Genomic DNA, 17,401 nt, shown 5'->3' with positions numbered 1-17,401 from the left:
ATTTAGGTCTAATCTTCAACATATGTGTTCCCAAAGAAGGCTTCCCTTGCAACTCAGGCTAAATCCCTGCCCTCTAATTCCTGGTCCCAGCAGTGCAATTTAATTTTTCTTTATTGCACCTATCTCTGTGTAAGAGTAGTTTACTCATGTATTGCTTTATAAGAATGTTACCCCCAGAGCAGAATATTAGCTGTATGAGGAAAATAGTTTTGGCAGAATTCATCTGGAGCACAGGAAGGCACAGGCACAATATAGGCACTCAACAAATGCTGGCTGGAGGGATGCTTAGGAACTGGGAGGGTTATTCCAGGTCATTATGGGAAGGACTTGATACTTGGCAGAGCATCTTACAAATGCTCAAAAACTCTCAGGTGTCGTAGGGTGTCTGAGAGTGTTGAGTCTGTTTACATGTCTGTTTTTCCCACTTAGCTGTGAACCTCTCCAAAGCAGAAACTAGTTTTCAGTTATCACTGATTGCCAGTGAATCTTGCATGTTGGAGGTGATCAATAAATGTTTGTGATCGAAGAGGACCTCACATTGAGCCCTTGATCTGCTGCATACAAAGACCAATGAAATCATCCTTGTTGTAAAAAAAATTAAACCTTTTTATTAGTATATTTATTTTATATATAAAAGAAATACAAAAAAAAAAGAAACACAAAGAAAACGCATTTATGGCAAATCAGATTTGTCGGTTCCCTCGGCTTGGGACCCTGGCTCCGACCCACTGGGCGTCAGCAACGTCCGCCGGTTGTAATGGCCTTTGATGATGCCGGAGTTGTTGTTTTCATTGAGGAGCTGTTTCTGCCTTTGCCTGTTGAGGGACTGGACGAGGCCCAGGACGACCGCAGCCAAGGAGTACTGGCCGGGCAGTCTTCTCGGGGGCAGGATGAACGGGTTGGGCTGGACTCTTCCCAGAAGAAAGTATGTCTTGATTTTTCCTTCCTGCTCACTGATGCCCTTCACGTAGATCTCCCCACGATAGTCAAAGGCAAAGCCCTGGTCCTTCAGGATGAGATAGGTCTCCTCGGGAACTTGGACCCGGCCACTCACTCCCGTGCTGTCCATCCTGCTTGCCAGGTTCACAGTTTTGCCCCAAATGTCGTACTGCGGCTTCTTAGCGCCAATCACGCCGGCCACCACAGAGCCGTGGCTGATGCCTGCGAGCGAACAAAGGAACAGGAGGTGAGGGGACAGGGGATGGCCAGGTGTCTGCCCCGGCCTGGGAGAGTGCCCGTCGCAGCCGTGATCCCTGCAGGTGGGCTTCGGGCCAGGGCCTGCTTCGGTCACTTATTTGGGTGTGACCCGGGCCAGTTACTTAACCTATTTGGACCTGGATGATGTCAGTAAAACCACTGGCAGAGTGCCTGCCAGCCAGCAGGTGCTTAATGCCAGAGACGCACCATTTTCACAGGCCCACTGTCTCGCCTTGGCTCGTGAGCTGATCAAAGCCCTGAGCAACAGGGCCCTCCGTCTTCTGCATTGGTCCACACAGTGCTCTGAGAGCTGGGTGGATCTCTTTGGTGTCTGGTTTCATTCAGGTCCTCAGCACTGTCCCCCAGCCCATGGTGATGGCTTCCCAAACGGCCTCCCTGTCCTGACCCTGTCCGTATACAGCCCATCCTCCAGCTGGAACATTTATGCAAGATGACACCAGCTGCAAGAGTAATGCAAAGGTTCCTGAGAGAGGCTGACCACCTAGCAGCCTGCCAAGCACAAGGCTGAGGTGTTTGGTGCAGGCTGAGGGCACCGATCGGATGCACAGGGATCCGGCAGCCTCTAGGATGAGCTGACCACGCCCCCCCGGCAGTCCGTGTCTGTTAACAGGGAGAATCGCCTCACAGAACCATGTCCCTTGCCAGTGGAAACCACTGGGCTTTCACCCGCCTCAGTGACACAGTGAAAACTTGCTGCTTGCTTTGTTCCGGGAGCAGCAGCCTGGCAACAGTTTTCTCCAGTTGCTGGTCCCCTGAGCGGAGGCCTCGATTCAGCCGCCACCACTGCCTCCAATAAAAGCTTCGCCCGTGTAGGAGCGTGCGTGCAGTCTTGGGCCCAGTCTCCCTTCTGCCCCCCTTCAGTCGAAGGGCCCCACCATCCGGGACCACCTTCCAGGGTTTCTCCAGCCTGGCTCCTGCCACACCTGCCAGTCTCAGCCACCCCACTGTCTCATCTCCCCCTGCACAGGGTCCAGCCAGCTCCTGCACTGCCGGCCACTTCCACCCTGGTGCCTTAGCCCCGCCTCTTTTTCTTACTTTCTCCCAGTCCTATTGTTTATTTGGCAATGTTTTTATTAATTTTCTGTGGTGGTACTAGGGATTGAACCCATGACCTTTGCACTGAGCCACATACCTAGTTCTTCTTTTGTTTTATTTTGAGACAGTGTCCTGCTAAGTTTCCCAAACTAGGCTCTAACTTGTGATCCTCCTGTCTCAGTCGCCCAGGTGCTGGCATGCACTATCATGCCTGGCTAGTAAATGTCTTTAAAGATGGTTTCAGTGCCTCCTCCTTTAGGACACTTAGATGCCTCTTCTACAAATGATAGCAATTCACTAAATGTGTTAACGGCCAGGTATGCTCCTGTAACAGGATTTTGTCATTTCAGTAGGCACCTGCTATGTGGGGATATGATGAGCAAGAAAGGAGATATAGGCCTGGCTCTCGTGGAATTAACTTTCTGCTGGAGAGAGAACATAATAAAGAAAATAGATAATGTAATGTTAGCGAATATTAGACCCAACATCATCAGGGTAGAAGGACACAGAAAGATGGGAGGGGGTGTGTTTTGGAGTAGGGTAGTTAGGAAAGGCTTTTTGAAAGAGATTTGAGAATCATAGTAGAATCATGCAGATATCTCGGTAAAATCATTCCAGGCAGAGGCAAGACAAACGCGCGCGCACACACACACACACACACACACACACACACACATACACACAGAATCACATTGAAAGCTGGCTCTTTAAAATGTGCAGAGCCATTATTCCACTTGATTCTCAGGTAGAGTCTGAATTAGGTAGGGGGAGGAGGTGATGATGTAACACCCAGCTTACAAATGAGGAAATGGAGACTCAGAGGGTTTGAAGGTCCTGCCCAAAGTCATAGAGCTGATGGTAGCAGATGGGAAACACAAATTGAGATGCTTAATCCAGTTGGGAAATTAATTTTTTAACCTGTGATGTCAGTGAATATGGGACCAGCAGTCAGTGTGACAGCAATCAAAGACTGACCTTGGTCCTAGAAACACCTTTAGAATTGACTTAGAATATGTCTCCGTTCAGGGTTAAAGTTCTCTTTTCATTCATTGTTCAGTTGAGCAGCTAATGAGTTCAGAAAGGGCATGCAGAGTTGATGGAAGATGTGGGAATAAGGTCTGAAGATTCCATTCACAGATCAAAATCATGAAACAGAACTTCTATTCCAAAAAGCAGAGGCAGACCTGAGGAGTCCAGCATTGGTACTTTTTGGAAGCTCCTCAGGGAGGATGTCTGTAATGTGGGGACAGTGTTTGAAAGTTGCTTTAAATTGCTCTGGAGCAGACAGAATGTCACTCATCTCAGTGAGGACGTCCTGGAGCCACCTCTGGTGTGACCATCTGGGCATGTTACAGTAAGCCAGCGCATCCCTTTTCTGGGCCTGAGTTTATGCATCTACAAAATGTGAGTGTGGACTGGAGCAGGGACTTTCAGACTGGGCTTTTGGAAGCTCAGCAGAGATGGAGAAGAAGTTGGCAAATTATAAAATCATAAAGGTTTACTCCAGGTTTATTCTTACTCCATCGCAATGATTACTGTTGTGTTGCTACTTCGTACAGGGGGTCCCTATGCCTGAAGGGGGGTACACCGTGTGTCAGGCCCTCTGTCTGGGGGGCTCAGGGTAGTATCCGACATGCACAAGAACAGACTCCTGCTTTTGCCTGAAGGCATTGTCCAGAAGACCTTGAGAGCAACATTGACCATCAATCAGTATCAAGCACTGTGGAAGTTAAAATTAAATGATTCTTAGGTTATCAGAGTTATGGTTTATATGTGAAAACTCTCCTGTATGGAGAGGTCAGGCTTTAAGAAGTCCATTGGATTACAAGGGCTCTAACTTTATCAGTGGATTAATCCATTGAATAGATTCATGATTTGATGTCACTATTGGGAAGTACTGGAAACGCGGGAGGTGGTGGTGTGTACTTGGAGGAAGCGGGTCAGAGATATGTGACCTTGGGGACTATATCTAGTCCCAGCCCCTTCTCTCATCTCTTCCCTGGTGGCTGCCATGCAGTTGAGCAGCCTTTCCTACCTTGCCCTCCTGTTATGACGCTTCTGCCTTGGGCCCAGATCATCATAGACTGAGATCTCCAAAACCATAAGGCGAAATAAAGCTTTCCTCAGGTTGTTCGTGTCAGGTATTTTGTCACAGCCACAAAAGCTACTCCTCTAATCAGGACCTTGCGTGGATGGGATACCAGACTAGCAAGTTGGAAAAGATGCTAACCACTGTCTATTCTTTGCTCAAGATGAGCGACTTTGTAGTTCTGCACACAGGCCAGCACCCTGCCCTCGCTTCCCACATCTTGAGTGGGAGGAAGCTCGCAGAGAGGCTGAGCTGACTTGTGCCTGGCCTCGTTCAGTCAGAGGAAGCCTCTTGCATTTTGCAGCCCACAGCTTCCCAGGAGTGATACCCACAGCACAGGAGGGGCTGAAGGGCTCTGTGGGGCCCTCACCTCCAGCTGCTACTCACCGATCCGGAGCTCAAAGTTATTGAATGAGTGCTTGTTGATCTCCTGTATGGTTTCGGCCAGGGCCAGAGAGAAGTCCACCAGGGCACACAGGTGCTCCCACTTGTCTTCACACTGCTGCACGAAACACGAGAGATGGCTTCATTCAGGGTGATGAGCAGCAGTGAACCCACAGCAGAGGCACCTGTTCTCACCCCGCTGCGCACTCCTAAGAGGGATCTGCCATGTGCTCCAGCCCCTGTGCACCTCAGACTCAGTGTCCCAGGAGCAGGGACCACAGGAGGACCCCCTAAAAGTATGTAGTATGTGTGGGCTATCGCGTTCCTTCCTGCAACCTGCCCTTGTCTGCTAAGGTGACACAGGAATTTCTGTGTGTGCTCACTGGGGTGTGCATGTGTGCATTTGTGTGTGAGTGTGAGCACTACTATGTTTGTATGCGTAGCTTTCGCACTCTAGGAACCATGTCTGTTCCCTTGGAAGTGCTCGGTTTCTGCTGAAGAGAATGTTTCTCATAAACTTATGCTCACTGGGCTGGGGATTTAGCTCAGTGGTTCTGACGTCTGCCTCGAAAGCGCAAGGTCCTGAGTTCCATCCCCGGTACCAAAAAAAACAACCTCTGCTCATGAAACTCCTGGGAAAGCATAGAGCAAGCCTGTGAGGCCTGTGCAGTTTCCAAACCTGGGAAATGGACATGAGCACAATTGCCCTAAGTCCCTCTCAGGGATTAAATGCGATGACATGTGTGAGAGAGCTCCGTGTGCCTGTGGAGCAGAGCTTGGTACATAGGTTCAGTAAAAAGCCAGCTGGCCAACACTGGAGGTTTCACAGAGCATGCGGTCTTTGTTGTGACTACTCAGCACTGTCATTTTGCCTTTAAGGGAGAAAGATGAGATACAAATGAATGGGGATGGCTGTGTTCCAATAAAACTTTATTTACATAAACAGTGTGAGCACTGGTTTTCCGACCCCTGCTATGGGGCACCAGCATGAATTTCTTTCCAGATAGTCACTCTGAATATTTTTAGGCGATTAGTTGGAACGAAAGCACAAGAAGAAAGAGAATGACATGGTGGGGATCCCATCTGCCCTAGTGACTTGGCGTCACACGCACTGAGCCCTTGTTGAGGATTCAGTAGATACACAGCTTTGTTTCAGCCTCAGGATATTGTCTCAGACTACTAACCCGTTAAACCTGGGAAGTTTTAGGGGACATTAGGGTCCCCACGTACCATTAGTGTTTGGGATGATCTCAGCACTTTAAAAAGCAGGGGCTATTGTGGTTATTCTTACATAATGCCTTTTGAACAAGTAAACGGAAGAATAAGAAAACAGGCTAGTATTCGGGGCTTAGTAACACCCATGACTACATCATAATCAGGGGCATCTTTCCCTCTGATATTTGTTCAAGTGAACAGTGAGGTTCAGAACAAAGCCTAGAGGTTTCTTACAAAGCAGCCCTAATTTCATCCAGCAGATCACCCACCCCCCCAACAACTGTACCTCATGTGAGGATTAGAATCCACCCTACCAGATTGTCTCCCACTCCTCCTGCCGAAGGAGGCTTCGCCATCTTTAGGGTCGTGGCCATAGCAAGGCCTCTGCCTAGGTGTGACCGAGTCCATCGAGTCCTTTACCTGTTTTTCTGGTGACAGGCCTGACACTGCCATATAGGTGCTGCCAATGGTCTTAATCTTTTCAATGTCTTGAAACCGGTCTTCACCCAGCAGCTGAAACAGATCCAGGCAACGGTGTTAGTTCCAGTGTTTACCCTTCCAGTAGGCTGGGGCTCCTGAAAACGGGCCCCTGACTCACAGTGAAGAAAGATCTAACTTGGATGCCGCAGTATCCTCAGGGTGGCTGTTTTTCTCTGGGCATGCATTCAGCCTGCCAACAGGTATTTATTGAGCCCCTGCTAAGAGCCAAGAGCCCGGATGAATGTGAGCAGATGTTCTTGAAGGGGAAGGTGTGCTTCTATGAATCATGGAAATAAACAAGGCTATTTGATTAGCTTAAAGAAGCAATAACAAAATGCTCCCAAATCCATCAGTAAATCTTCTTGGCTTTCTTTTTTTTTCAGTATCAGGGATCAAACTCAGGACCTTGTACTTGCAAGGCAGGTGTGGTGCCACTGAGCTAAATCCCCAGCCCCTTGGCTTTCTTTTCAACATGACCAATCTTAGCATCTCTCAGCACCTCCCAGGGCACCGAGTCTAAGCTACTGTTAGCTTGCAGAGGGCCACTATGGTCCTCTGCCTGCTCCCACCTTGCCTCCTCTCACCCAGTACAGCAGCCAGAGGATGCCATTCACAGATGAGTTAGGCCATGTCCCTGGGCTTTATGCAAAACCCTTTGATGGCTTCCAGGAACTCAGGTTCCAAGGCAGCCTCCTCTGAAACCACCTATTCTCTCCCTTGTCTCCTTTGCTCACTCTGTTCAGCCACACTGCTAGTCTTAGAACAAGCCAGGCTTGCTTTGGCCTCAGGACACTTGTGTGTGCTATTCTGTCTCTTAATGCTCTTCCCTCAGACAATGCCTTGGGCATCCCATTCTCACATACACGTTCTCTTCTTCCTTTTCTTTTTTAGTTTTCTCCTTAACACTGAACCCTAGTTTTACTGTCCTCTTTCCCATGGGAGCATGAGGCTCCAGGGGCAGGTATTGCTGCCTATTATGTTTACTACTTACCACCCAGACAGAGCCTTCAGCACAGTAAGGATGAATGAATGAATTAACGAATGAGTGAAGAATGAACGACTAAATAAAAAAAATGGTTATCATCCTTGGCATTTCCTCCATCTTTACCTACAGTTTGTGTTTTAATGCTAAGTAAGGGAAACCTTGGTCTCTTATTTAGTAACTTTGGCAGGCAGAAGAATGCCCCCTCACCAGCCCCTAAGATGTCCCTGGAAGCTCTGGGCATGTTATCTTACACAGCAAAAGGCACTCTGCAGATGTGATTAGGTTAAGGATCTTGAGATGCGGACATTTCCTGCATTTTCTGGAGACCCAATCAAATCATAAACATCCTTATAAGTGAAATTCAAAATCAGGGAAAATAGAGAGGCACTATCATGGTGGAAGCAGAGGTCAGAGTGAGGTGATGCTGGCTGTGTGCATGGAGGAGGTGAGGAATCAAGGAGTGTGGGTTCCCCCAGAAGCCAGAAAAGGTAAGAAGTGGATTCTCCCGCAAGCCCCGAGGAGGAGCTTAGCCTGCCAGCACTTTGATGTTAGCCCCATGAGGTCCAGTTTGAACTTCTGATCCCAAATTGTAACATAATAAATTTCTGTTCGTTTCCTCACAAAATTTGTGGTAATTTGTTTAGCAACAATAGAAAACTAATATATATTACTCATCGAGCTCCTACATGTTTGATCATCTACAAGGTACCAGCAATCATAGAGCTAACAGGCAGGTAAGGAGTTCAGATGTTTAAATTAAAAAAAAAAATCACACAAAACATGCCCTACTTCACTTTCAATAAAGTTTATGATGGAAATGTACAGGGTTTAGGATTAGAAAAATGGACCATTTTGATCTAATCTGGAGAATCTGGGAAGGTGCGTGTTGGGGAGGCTTGGACTCTGGAAAGGGTTGAGGGGGGATCCAGACATAGGGGGCAGCACAAATGCATCCCAGGGCTGGGAAGGAGTAAGGTAAGTTCAAAGAATCAGGAAGAGCCCTGGCTGGCTGTGGTGTTAAGCCAGACTGTGAGCTGCAGGAGATGAGCCGTGAGAGGTAGCAGGGCCAGAGCACGCAGGGCTCTGCAGGGCTCACAGAACACGCTGGGGACAGTTTCCATGCTCATCAGAAAAGAAGTACTGGGAGGGCGTGGGCCACAGGGACTGATTGGTGGATTTGGCAAAGGTCATTCTGGTTGCTGCAGGCGGAGGGCAAACAGGTGAGATGGCCAACTACAGGGTCTAGACCAGAGCCGATAGGGGCTTAGGTTAGGGACTGAGACAGATCTGTGGCTATTTTAAGATATTGTGTTGGTGAGAGAATCAACAGTGCTTGGTGCTTTGTGGTGGTTTTGAGAACTAGCTTTTAATGACATTTGTTAGTGCAGGATGTAGATTTGTGTATTTGTGTGTGTGTGTGTTTATGTGCGCCTATGTGCAAATATGTGTGTAAATATGCTTGGGAATGCACACATATCCACGGTGTTTATGTGCATGTCCACACATCTGCCTGTGTGCCTAACTGCATGTGTGGTGTCTGTATATGTACGTACTTGTGTGTAAGCATGTACAGGTGATGTTTTGTGTGGGCGAGTCCACCCTTGTGCCTTTGTGCATGGTTGTGCATATACACACTTGTACATGTGCATGGCTGTGTTGTTTATATGCATGCATTTCTACATGTGTGTGTCTGTGGACATGGCCACACATATGTATATGTGTGTGGTGGTGTTTGTGTGCATGAGTGTGCATGCTTGTATTTGAGGGAGGTTAGCAGGCAGAGCAGAGGCAGCCAAGAAAGCCAAGGGTAATACAATTTGCTGTTTTATCTCATGCAATCATTTTATGCTGACCTCCTGTAAGCACCAAGAATGTCTAAGCTGCAAGATCGCCAAGCCATGAGCTCACATATGCTAGTGCCCTAAACTCACATGGGCTGGGTAATAGGAAACTGGAAACATGTACTTGTGCCTGGCCACACTAAGGAAGCTGCCTGGAAGTCCCACCTTTAAATTCCTCTGTCATTGTCACTTCCAATGAGATTAGTGTTGGACATCTTAAGTGGACAGTGGGAATTTTGAGACAGGGGACAAGGTTTGTATGTTCCTTTGTACCCCAAGTTCAAGACCCTGGGATTGCTAATATTCTTTGGGGATAGCTTCATATCTCAGCAATTTAACAAACCTTCACCCAGCCGGTAATTATTTCATGTCCATTTTATGTAAGAGGAGACAGGTTTGACATTATCGCTGAAGTCACTCAGCTAAGAGGAGTCCCAGTTAGAATTAGACCCTTGATGCCCGACTCCCAAGTCAGCTTGCTTGTCCTGCTACCTTGCCTTAGAGCATGTGGTCCCATTCCCTTCACCAAAGATGTGAAGTCGCCCCCCCCCTGCCCCCACTGACTCCGAAACTCTGCGTGATTTTTGAACAAACCTTCCAGGTGATTCTGACACGCATTCAAATTTGAGAAGTCTTTCTTTAGTTAAAGGAAGAGCATGAGCTTCCTGGGATATATTTACCTTACTCATTCAATTCTTCCTTCAGTGTGGTTATTGAATTTCTGTTACATGCCAGGCACTGGAGTGAGAACTCGGGTTCAAGACTGACAAGATAACCCTTTGCCTTCAGTGAGCCTGTTGTGTCTCAGGTTGACTTTGTCACGTGTCATGGACAGTGGCATGCTACTTTGAAGGCTGGAGCTAATGTAGATTTGAACTTTTCTCCCAACCTGAAATTAAAACCATACAATTCTGCAATGTGTTCTACCCAAGCACTGGCTAAGCCACAGCACACTGTATTGCTCACTTCCAGCTATGATCATGACAGAGCCCTTGGGAGGCTTTGCACGCTTCCTTCTCTGGACTGTGGGTTTGCTCTGCACTCTCTCTCGAATTATCCTCCAGATACTCGTCTGGCTTCATTTGTTCTACTTCCTCATTCTTTCTAGGACTTAGGAGAAGTGACCAGAACACATGGTTAATATGTAAATTTAAAAAACTTATTCCAGGAAAGATACATTCCCGTAAATCCCCCTCAAAATCCACTGCCTTGTTGGAACACACTTTATCCCATCATTCTCGACACTTTCTGAAGCAGCTCTGGAAGTCCTCTTTTGAGAATGTCATCAGTTACACTGTCATGGCTGCCTGGATATCTCGAATCGATTCAAAATATTCACCTTTAAGGTCGTTTTGACCAGTCACATGGTGCTAGATCTGGTGAATAAGGTGGATGAGGACACACCGTAATGTTTTCGTTTGGCAGTCATGTCTGTAAACGTTTTGACTTGATTCCGGATATTGAGGCACCCACAAAAAGAGACTCACAAAAGAAGATTTCCAGGACTGCTTCAGGAATTGGCCATAGCAATGGAAAAAGTGTGTTGGAAGCAAGGGAGAGTACTTTGAGGGGATTAAAGGCAATGTATCTTTAATGGAATACATTTTAAATTTTTTATGTAAATATTCACTGAATTTTAACTTTACCATGTACATCCATGCCACTTCTTCAATAAATATTTTTTGGGCTCCTTTCACCATGGGTGTCCAATGTTCAATCCTGGCTTACCTGGGACAAAGAGGTTACTTGAGACGCAAGACTTTCAATGCCAACACCAGGAAAATCCCCAGCAAGTTGATGAATGGGTCCTCCTGATCACCTTTCTCTAAGACTCCCTTTCCCTGTTGCGTAGGCACATAATTTGCAGGACGCCGAGCAAGATGAAAACGTGGAATTCCTTGTTCAAAAATGAAGACTTCCAGGACTGTGACAGCAGGACTTCAAGCAATGGCTAGCCGATTGTATGACTGCCCAGGCTGAATGACTGTCCAGCCAGCCAGGTGTGGAAGAGCAGGGGTCAGCTTAAACCTCTCTGGTTTCCGAGCTAAATTCTGGCCTCTTATTTCTCATTGTTGCCAGGTATTTAGACATAACTTCTGCTTCTCTAACCCTTCACCTCCCTGAAGAGCCAACTAGCCACAGAGTCTCATGTGCTGGGAGTGGACAGATAGGTGGGACAGACGGAGTGGACAAAGTGACTTCTGAGGGATTACCTTGTTATAGATGTCCCCTCAAAAGCAACCAGGAGCTAAGAAAATTTGTACTTAATAGAATCTCTTTTGGGACCGCGGGGAACACAGGCAGGTGTTTTTGTGATTTGCTGTGTGTAGCTTGAGTCACAGCTGAGGTTATTTTTCTGCCCTCTCTGAGATTCTCCAACTTGTGCCCAGGGTACATAGTTTTCAGAAGCTGTTGGTGTCTGACACTGACCCTCAGACACCACCAGACAGGTTTGGTTTTTGAGTAGCCCTTCTGCTGTTCCTATTTTAGCTCAAAGACCTTGGATGCCTTCTGCTGCCCATCTCTCTCCCTCTGCCTCTGGGTAGCTACATTTTCTCAGCTTCCTCCCAGCTGCAGGCTGATCTGATGTGGTCCTGGGGAGCGTGCACCGGGCTCTCATGTTTTCCTCTTCTCTTTAGAACTACTTGGTTCAGCACCCATTTCAGACCTAGCAAAGTTGCCTCCTCCTCAGAAATAAGTTTGACTTCATTATTTCATTCAATAGCCAGGCAACAAATTTACCTACTCTACATCTAAGTGTGTATGGGAGCATAACGTGGTCCCCAATCATTCCCTGTCACTAGCATATATGGAGAACTGGGGTGTGAGTAGACACTTTCTGAGCCCTTTGTGTAGGAAGGGGTTGTGTGGTGAGAAGCCCTGGCACTGGGTTACTGCAAACAGTCTTGGAGAGTATGCTGTACGCAATGTTCAGCGTTCCTCTGCCAAGAAAGAAGTTTGTAAGATCTCAGGTTCCTGTGCTAACTACATTAGCTGGAAGAGTAGCATCATTACTGAAGTGAGCTCAGCCAGGAAGCAGCTGGCAGGCCAGTTTTGAACCAGAGAGGGAAGACATGTCTGGGTGACCGAGGAGCCACACAGGGAAAGTTGGGGTGCTTGAGGGTGGCAAACCAAGACATACTTTGTTTTTTCTGTTGACTACATTCTTCCCTCCTCCTTGTTCTTCCTTTGACCCTTTTCCTCTACTTTTTCCCCCTTTCCCCTTCCTTCTTCCTCCTGCTCATCTCTCCCTTCCCCTCTCTTTCTCTTTTTACCCTTTCCCTTTCCATTTCTTCTCTTTTTATTCATCCTCTTCCTATTGGTCTAGCACTCATGTTCTAAGGAAGAATGCCTCCAGGACCAATGCCCAGCCTCCAACTTGCTTCGGCAAACACCCATATCTGCTGTCAGGGCCACTGCCCTCTTCTGCTTTTGGAAGACTCCTGGAGGTACACAATTTTGTGCACTGAGATACAAATTTAGATCAAATTTGCTTTGTTTACTGAAGTTTAAAAGTATTCCTGTGAGCATTTTTGGGAGATGGGTTGCAACAGAGTTTAAAATAAAACCTGTTATTTCAACATTCAGTCAGATGTTTTTAATAGGGACATTTTTATTTTTTATTTGTAGGTATGTTTTGGGTTTCAGTAGCCTGTCTTCAACCTAGTATTTCCAACTAATTTTGTACTAAGGTCAGTGCTGGGCCCTGGGGACTTAACATGATGCAGAAAAGTAAGTGTAAGTTTTCTATCTTCATGAGCTTGTGGCCTAACACCGAGGATGGGAGTTAAAGGTACAGTGAATCCACTTGATTCAGACATTCTACATTCATCAAAACATCCGTTAGCTCAGGTGACAGTTGTGATTGTATTAATTAAATCATGTAGTAAAAGTCTGTGTTTATAATGCAGCCTGTACACAAAACCCACAAAAGGTCATTCCTTCTCCAATAAATACCACAACGCTCATGAAAACAACGAGGCCAGTTTAGGCTGAGCTTTACCTCATCGAAGTCAGCAATGATCTCATTCAGCAAGCGCAAACATTCTACTCCTTGGTTGTTCATTTCGGTCTGAGAGTAAAAGTCTGCAAACCCTGGAATGGAGGCGAACATCACCCCAACAGCGTCGTAGGACTGAGAATACAGCTCCTGGACAGAGACACAGAGGGAGCCGGAAATGGTCATCAGAGGTGGGCTCCACAGTGATGCTTCCTGTGCCATGTATCTGTGTACACAGGCACAGATGCCCAGAGAGAGGGCTGAAATGGGAGTTGGAGGCCACTGTGTCAGCACCACATGTCTTAGTACATTCTGGTTGCCATGACAAAATACCTTAGACTGGGTTGCTTACAAACAGTAGAAATTTATTTCTTACAGTTCTGGATGCTGGGAAGTCTGATACCGAGGCACCGGCAGACTCAGTGTCTGGTAAGGATCCACTTTCTGGCTCATAGCTGGTACTTTTTAGTTGTGTTCCCACATGGTGGAAGGACATAAGCAGTGCTCTGGGACTTCTTTATAGGGACACTAATGCTATTCATGACCCAGTCACCTCCCCAAGTACCCACCTCCCAGTACCACCACCTTGAGCATTAGAACTTCAACATGGAGTGTTGGAGACACGCCATTCCATTCATGTACCATAATCCCAGAGTCATCACCACCTACATGGAGACCATCAAAACTACACAATGTGATCTCCAGCCTTGGCTGAGCCATGAGTGCCAACTGTTCACGGTCAGCTCCTTTTTCTGCTCTCCACCACTCTTCCTTTCCTAATCCTGCACCCTGTTCCATTAAGTAGATGACCATATCTCTGACCTCACTTAGAAAACTGTTGCTCTAGGTGGTGGCAATCTTCACCACGTGTCTGTGTCCATATTCATTTTCATCTCTTATGTTTCAAGTCCAGATCATGTATTTTTCCTTCTTCTGCTGAAGGTCAATGTTCCCATCTGACCTCCAGGTCCCTTCATAACTAACTTCTTCAGCAACTTACTCCCACAGTGACCCTAACTTTTCCTATTTATTTATCCTGTCCTCCTTTTCCAGTTCCTCTCCATCTTCCCAGTGACTCTTCTAAAAATAAGATCAACATGCTCTGGACCCTTCAACACTATGACCATCAAGCAGTCCCTCCTTATCCTTGCTTTCAGCCTTCTCAAACCAGCGTTCCCTACTGCCTAGCCTATTCACATCTCAAGCTGGAAGGAAATGAATAGAGAATAGGCCAGTTTGCCTCACAAAGTGGGAAAACCGGCACATGCATGCCAGTTCATATCTTTCTTGCTGGGCACCTCTGTAGCGTGGCATGCTGATTACCCAAGATCTTGAGCCCTTGGTCTTGGCTTTACATGCATTGCTGGCATCCTCTTTTTTCCTTATGCCTGGTTCTTTCAGGGATAATACCCCCCCCCTTTATTCTACCTTAAATGTTGCTCCTGTGCGGCTCTGTCTTGACACACCGAATAGTTAAAATTTTACATCCTTACCTGGCCCGTTTCATTCCCTCTCAGGTTTCTAACTTCAAGTGCAGTTTCTAAATTCCCATTTCCAGTCAGTTCTTCATTGGCTTTGAACTTCCATGCCTCATGCTGTGTTGCTTTCACACTCCTCAAATTACCAATGGTATAAACCATGTGCATCTCTCTCCAGCTGCACCCGTGTCTGCTCCTTTATTTTCTAATTGAGTCGATGGCACCAGAGTTGCCATATCATCAAAGTTAGAGAACCAGAGAGTCACCTCTGACTCTTTCTTCATCATGTCCACATCCAGTCAGTTACTAAGTCCAGCTAGGTTCATTTCTGTTTCCTAAACATTAAAAAAAACCACTCCTACCTTTTTCTTTTTTAAATCAGGCCCTACCCAGTTATCTCCTTGAATATTCATATGCAAAACTCCTACCGGGAGACCTCCAGACTTGTTCCATTCAAAGGCATCCTCTACATGGGTTGATCAAAACATACATTGTGTGCTTAAACCAAAAAATTGCAGTGAAGGGCACACTGCCATTAATCCCCCTCAAAATACTCCCGTTGCTCAATATACACCTATCCTACCTTTCTTGACACTTTCTGAAGCAGTTCTGGAAGTCCCCTTCTGTGAGTGTCTTTACGAGGTGTGATCAAAAATACAGTGAATGGCACTGCTGAGAATCATCCAGCTGAAAGGCAGGCTCGTAAAAACATTATGATGTGTCCTTATCCACCTTACTCACCAGCTGCAGAATTGTGCGACTTCTAGCTCTTGCCCACAGTCAGAATTACCATGAAAGGTCAGTGTTTGGAGAAGATTGAGGACATCAATGCAGCCAGAACTAAAGACTCTCAGGAAAGTGGGCTGAGATGAGGTCTCATCTCTCAGTGATGATGCCTCCTTTATCAGCTATCCTCGTTCTCTGCCTTCTTTTCCGCTCTTCCACCTATCTTTGTTCCTTGGGACCAATTTCCAGTAGAATACCTGCTTTCAAACCCTAGTTTCTAGGCTTACTTCTAGAAGAAGCCAACCGCCCTACTTCTTTCGCACTTAAATGCTTTTAACTTCACACTGTCTGTCTCTTGATAGGAAATGCTCTTCCAGCCCAGTTAGTCTCCTGAACCAGACAAATTCTTGTTTTCTGTCTTCACTGTCTACGTAGAGATTATGTTTCCCATAGACCTTCCAGATTCCTGGATGGAGCCAGGAGGCTGAGCCCTAGCATCGCTGTGTCAATGTCCACCTCTTCCTTTGATAAAGACCACCTGCCATCCATTGTAGCACATTTAGCATTTTTAGAGGCTTGCAGTGGAAGGCACACCCTATACAGGGTCTGGTGCAATGAAAGCATTCAATACTGTTGCTGAATTGATGACTCTCTGGCCCTTATAAGAAACATTAATGATTACAAAATGCTTTCACATGAATTTAATGATTTTATCCTTGCAGCAATCTTGTGAGGTAGCACGATAATTAATCCTACTTTACAGATTAGCAAAATGACACAGAAGAATTAAGTCACTATTTTGGATCACACATCTAGTAGCCAAAGAAACAGGGTTGGAGGATTCCAGGGCCTTCCCCACTCTGCAACCTGAGTGAGCCTCCTCTACCCTCACCCCTGGGTCTGGGAAAGACAGTTTCAACAATTCACGATCAATCAGTCCTGAGCCTCAATGTGGACGTTATTTGAACTGCTGTCTCTTTGTCCTTGTCCAGAGGCATTTGGTGACCGGCTGGGCTGGGCTGTGCCAGGCAGACACATGAGGTCACAGCCGAGGAGGAGCCTCAGTGAATGGCTGCCTAAGGCGGAGTCTGCTCACCTCAGACTTGGACAAGTAGTGATGCCAGGGAGTGAGTTCCCCTCCATCATGAGTCAGAGAGCTTGAATAGGTGAACTTGTAGAGAGGCATCCTTCAGAGGTCTATGAGTTTGGGAAAAGTCGCTATTTACTGAGTTGCCTGTTCTGAGTAAAGGCTCAGGCTGCCGTGACAAAGCATTGCAGACAGTCACTTAGACAACTGCTGTTTATTTCTCACAGCTCTGGATTCTGGAGTCTGAGATCAAAGGTCTCCTGAAACCCCTCTCCCTGGCCAGTGATGGCTGCTTCTCTGTCTTCCTCTCCATGGAGTCTTTCCTCTGTGCACATCAGCACCCTCATCTGCTCTTTATATGAGGACACCTCGCATGGGAGTAGGACCTCCCCTGATGACCTTGTTTTGTAACTGGATTACCTGTCCCCACATAGCCACACTCCGAGTTGAACACAAAGGGCTAAAACTTCACCTGTGAATTCAGCCCGTAACATCTATATTTCTAATTTCTGCTTAAAAACAAAGAAAACAGAGAAAATCTGAGGGTCTGCAGTTTACTCCACATTAACCCAGCCCAAATCCCCTCCCACCCAAACACCCCTCTGATACGTAACATCTGCTCACCTGGCGTCTCAGAAATGTCAGGCTACTGGAGTGCTGTAATGAGTCCTACCTCTTCCCACCCTCCTTTCCTTTGTTTTGTTTTGCTGTCTTGCCAATACTCATCTGCTCTGATTGCTTCAGTAATGAAGTAATGATAAGGATGTCATTGCACACTTACTATACAGGTGACAGCACAGGTGGAGCAGTGCACCTGCACATCTCGGTGCTCGCAATAACTCCATGAGGAGGATGGAATTAAT

General features: G+C 46.7%; 1 protein-coding gene across 3 annotated transcripts in view; it reads right to left on the bottom strand.

Annotated features, from left to right (window-relative positions):
* Nucleotides 1-589: 589 nt before the first annotated feature.
* Adcy8 (adenylate cyclase 8) overlaps nt 590-17,401 on the bottom strand; it is a 242,596-nt gene continuing 225,784 nt past the window's right edge. For all 3 annotated transcript variants that reach the window (XM_087187765.1, XM_004837939.3, XM_013069604.3), the window contains 4 exons: nt 13,251-13,397; nt 6,362-6,454; nt 4,730-4,844; nt 590-1,161 (listed from right to left, as the gene is read on the bottom strand). In XM_087187765.1, the coding sequence (XP_087043891.1) occupies nt 674-1,161; nt 4,730-4,844; nt 6,362-6,454; nt 13,251-13,397 (843 nt within the window). In that variant the 3' untranslated portion in view covers nt 590-673. The remainder of the gene's footprint in view (nt 1,162-4,729; nt 4,845-6,361; nt 6,455-13,250; nt 13,398-17,401) is intronic.

Source organism: Heterocephalus glaber, unplaced genomic scaffold (genome assembly GCF_053883595.1).
Source record: "Heterocephalus glaber isolate CG9 unplaced genomic scaffold, H.glaber_assembly_v1.0 deba00000281, whole genome shotgun sequence".
Classification (NCBI taxonomy): domain Eukaryota; kingdom Metazoa; phylum Chordata; class Mammalia; order Rodentia; family Bathyergidae; genus Heterocephalus; species Heterocephalus glaber.
The sequence above is the reverse complement of the archived record's forward strand: the minus strand, read 5'-3'. Positions and strand labels throughout refer to the sequence as shown.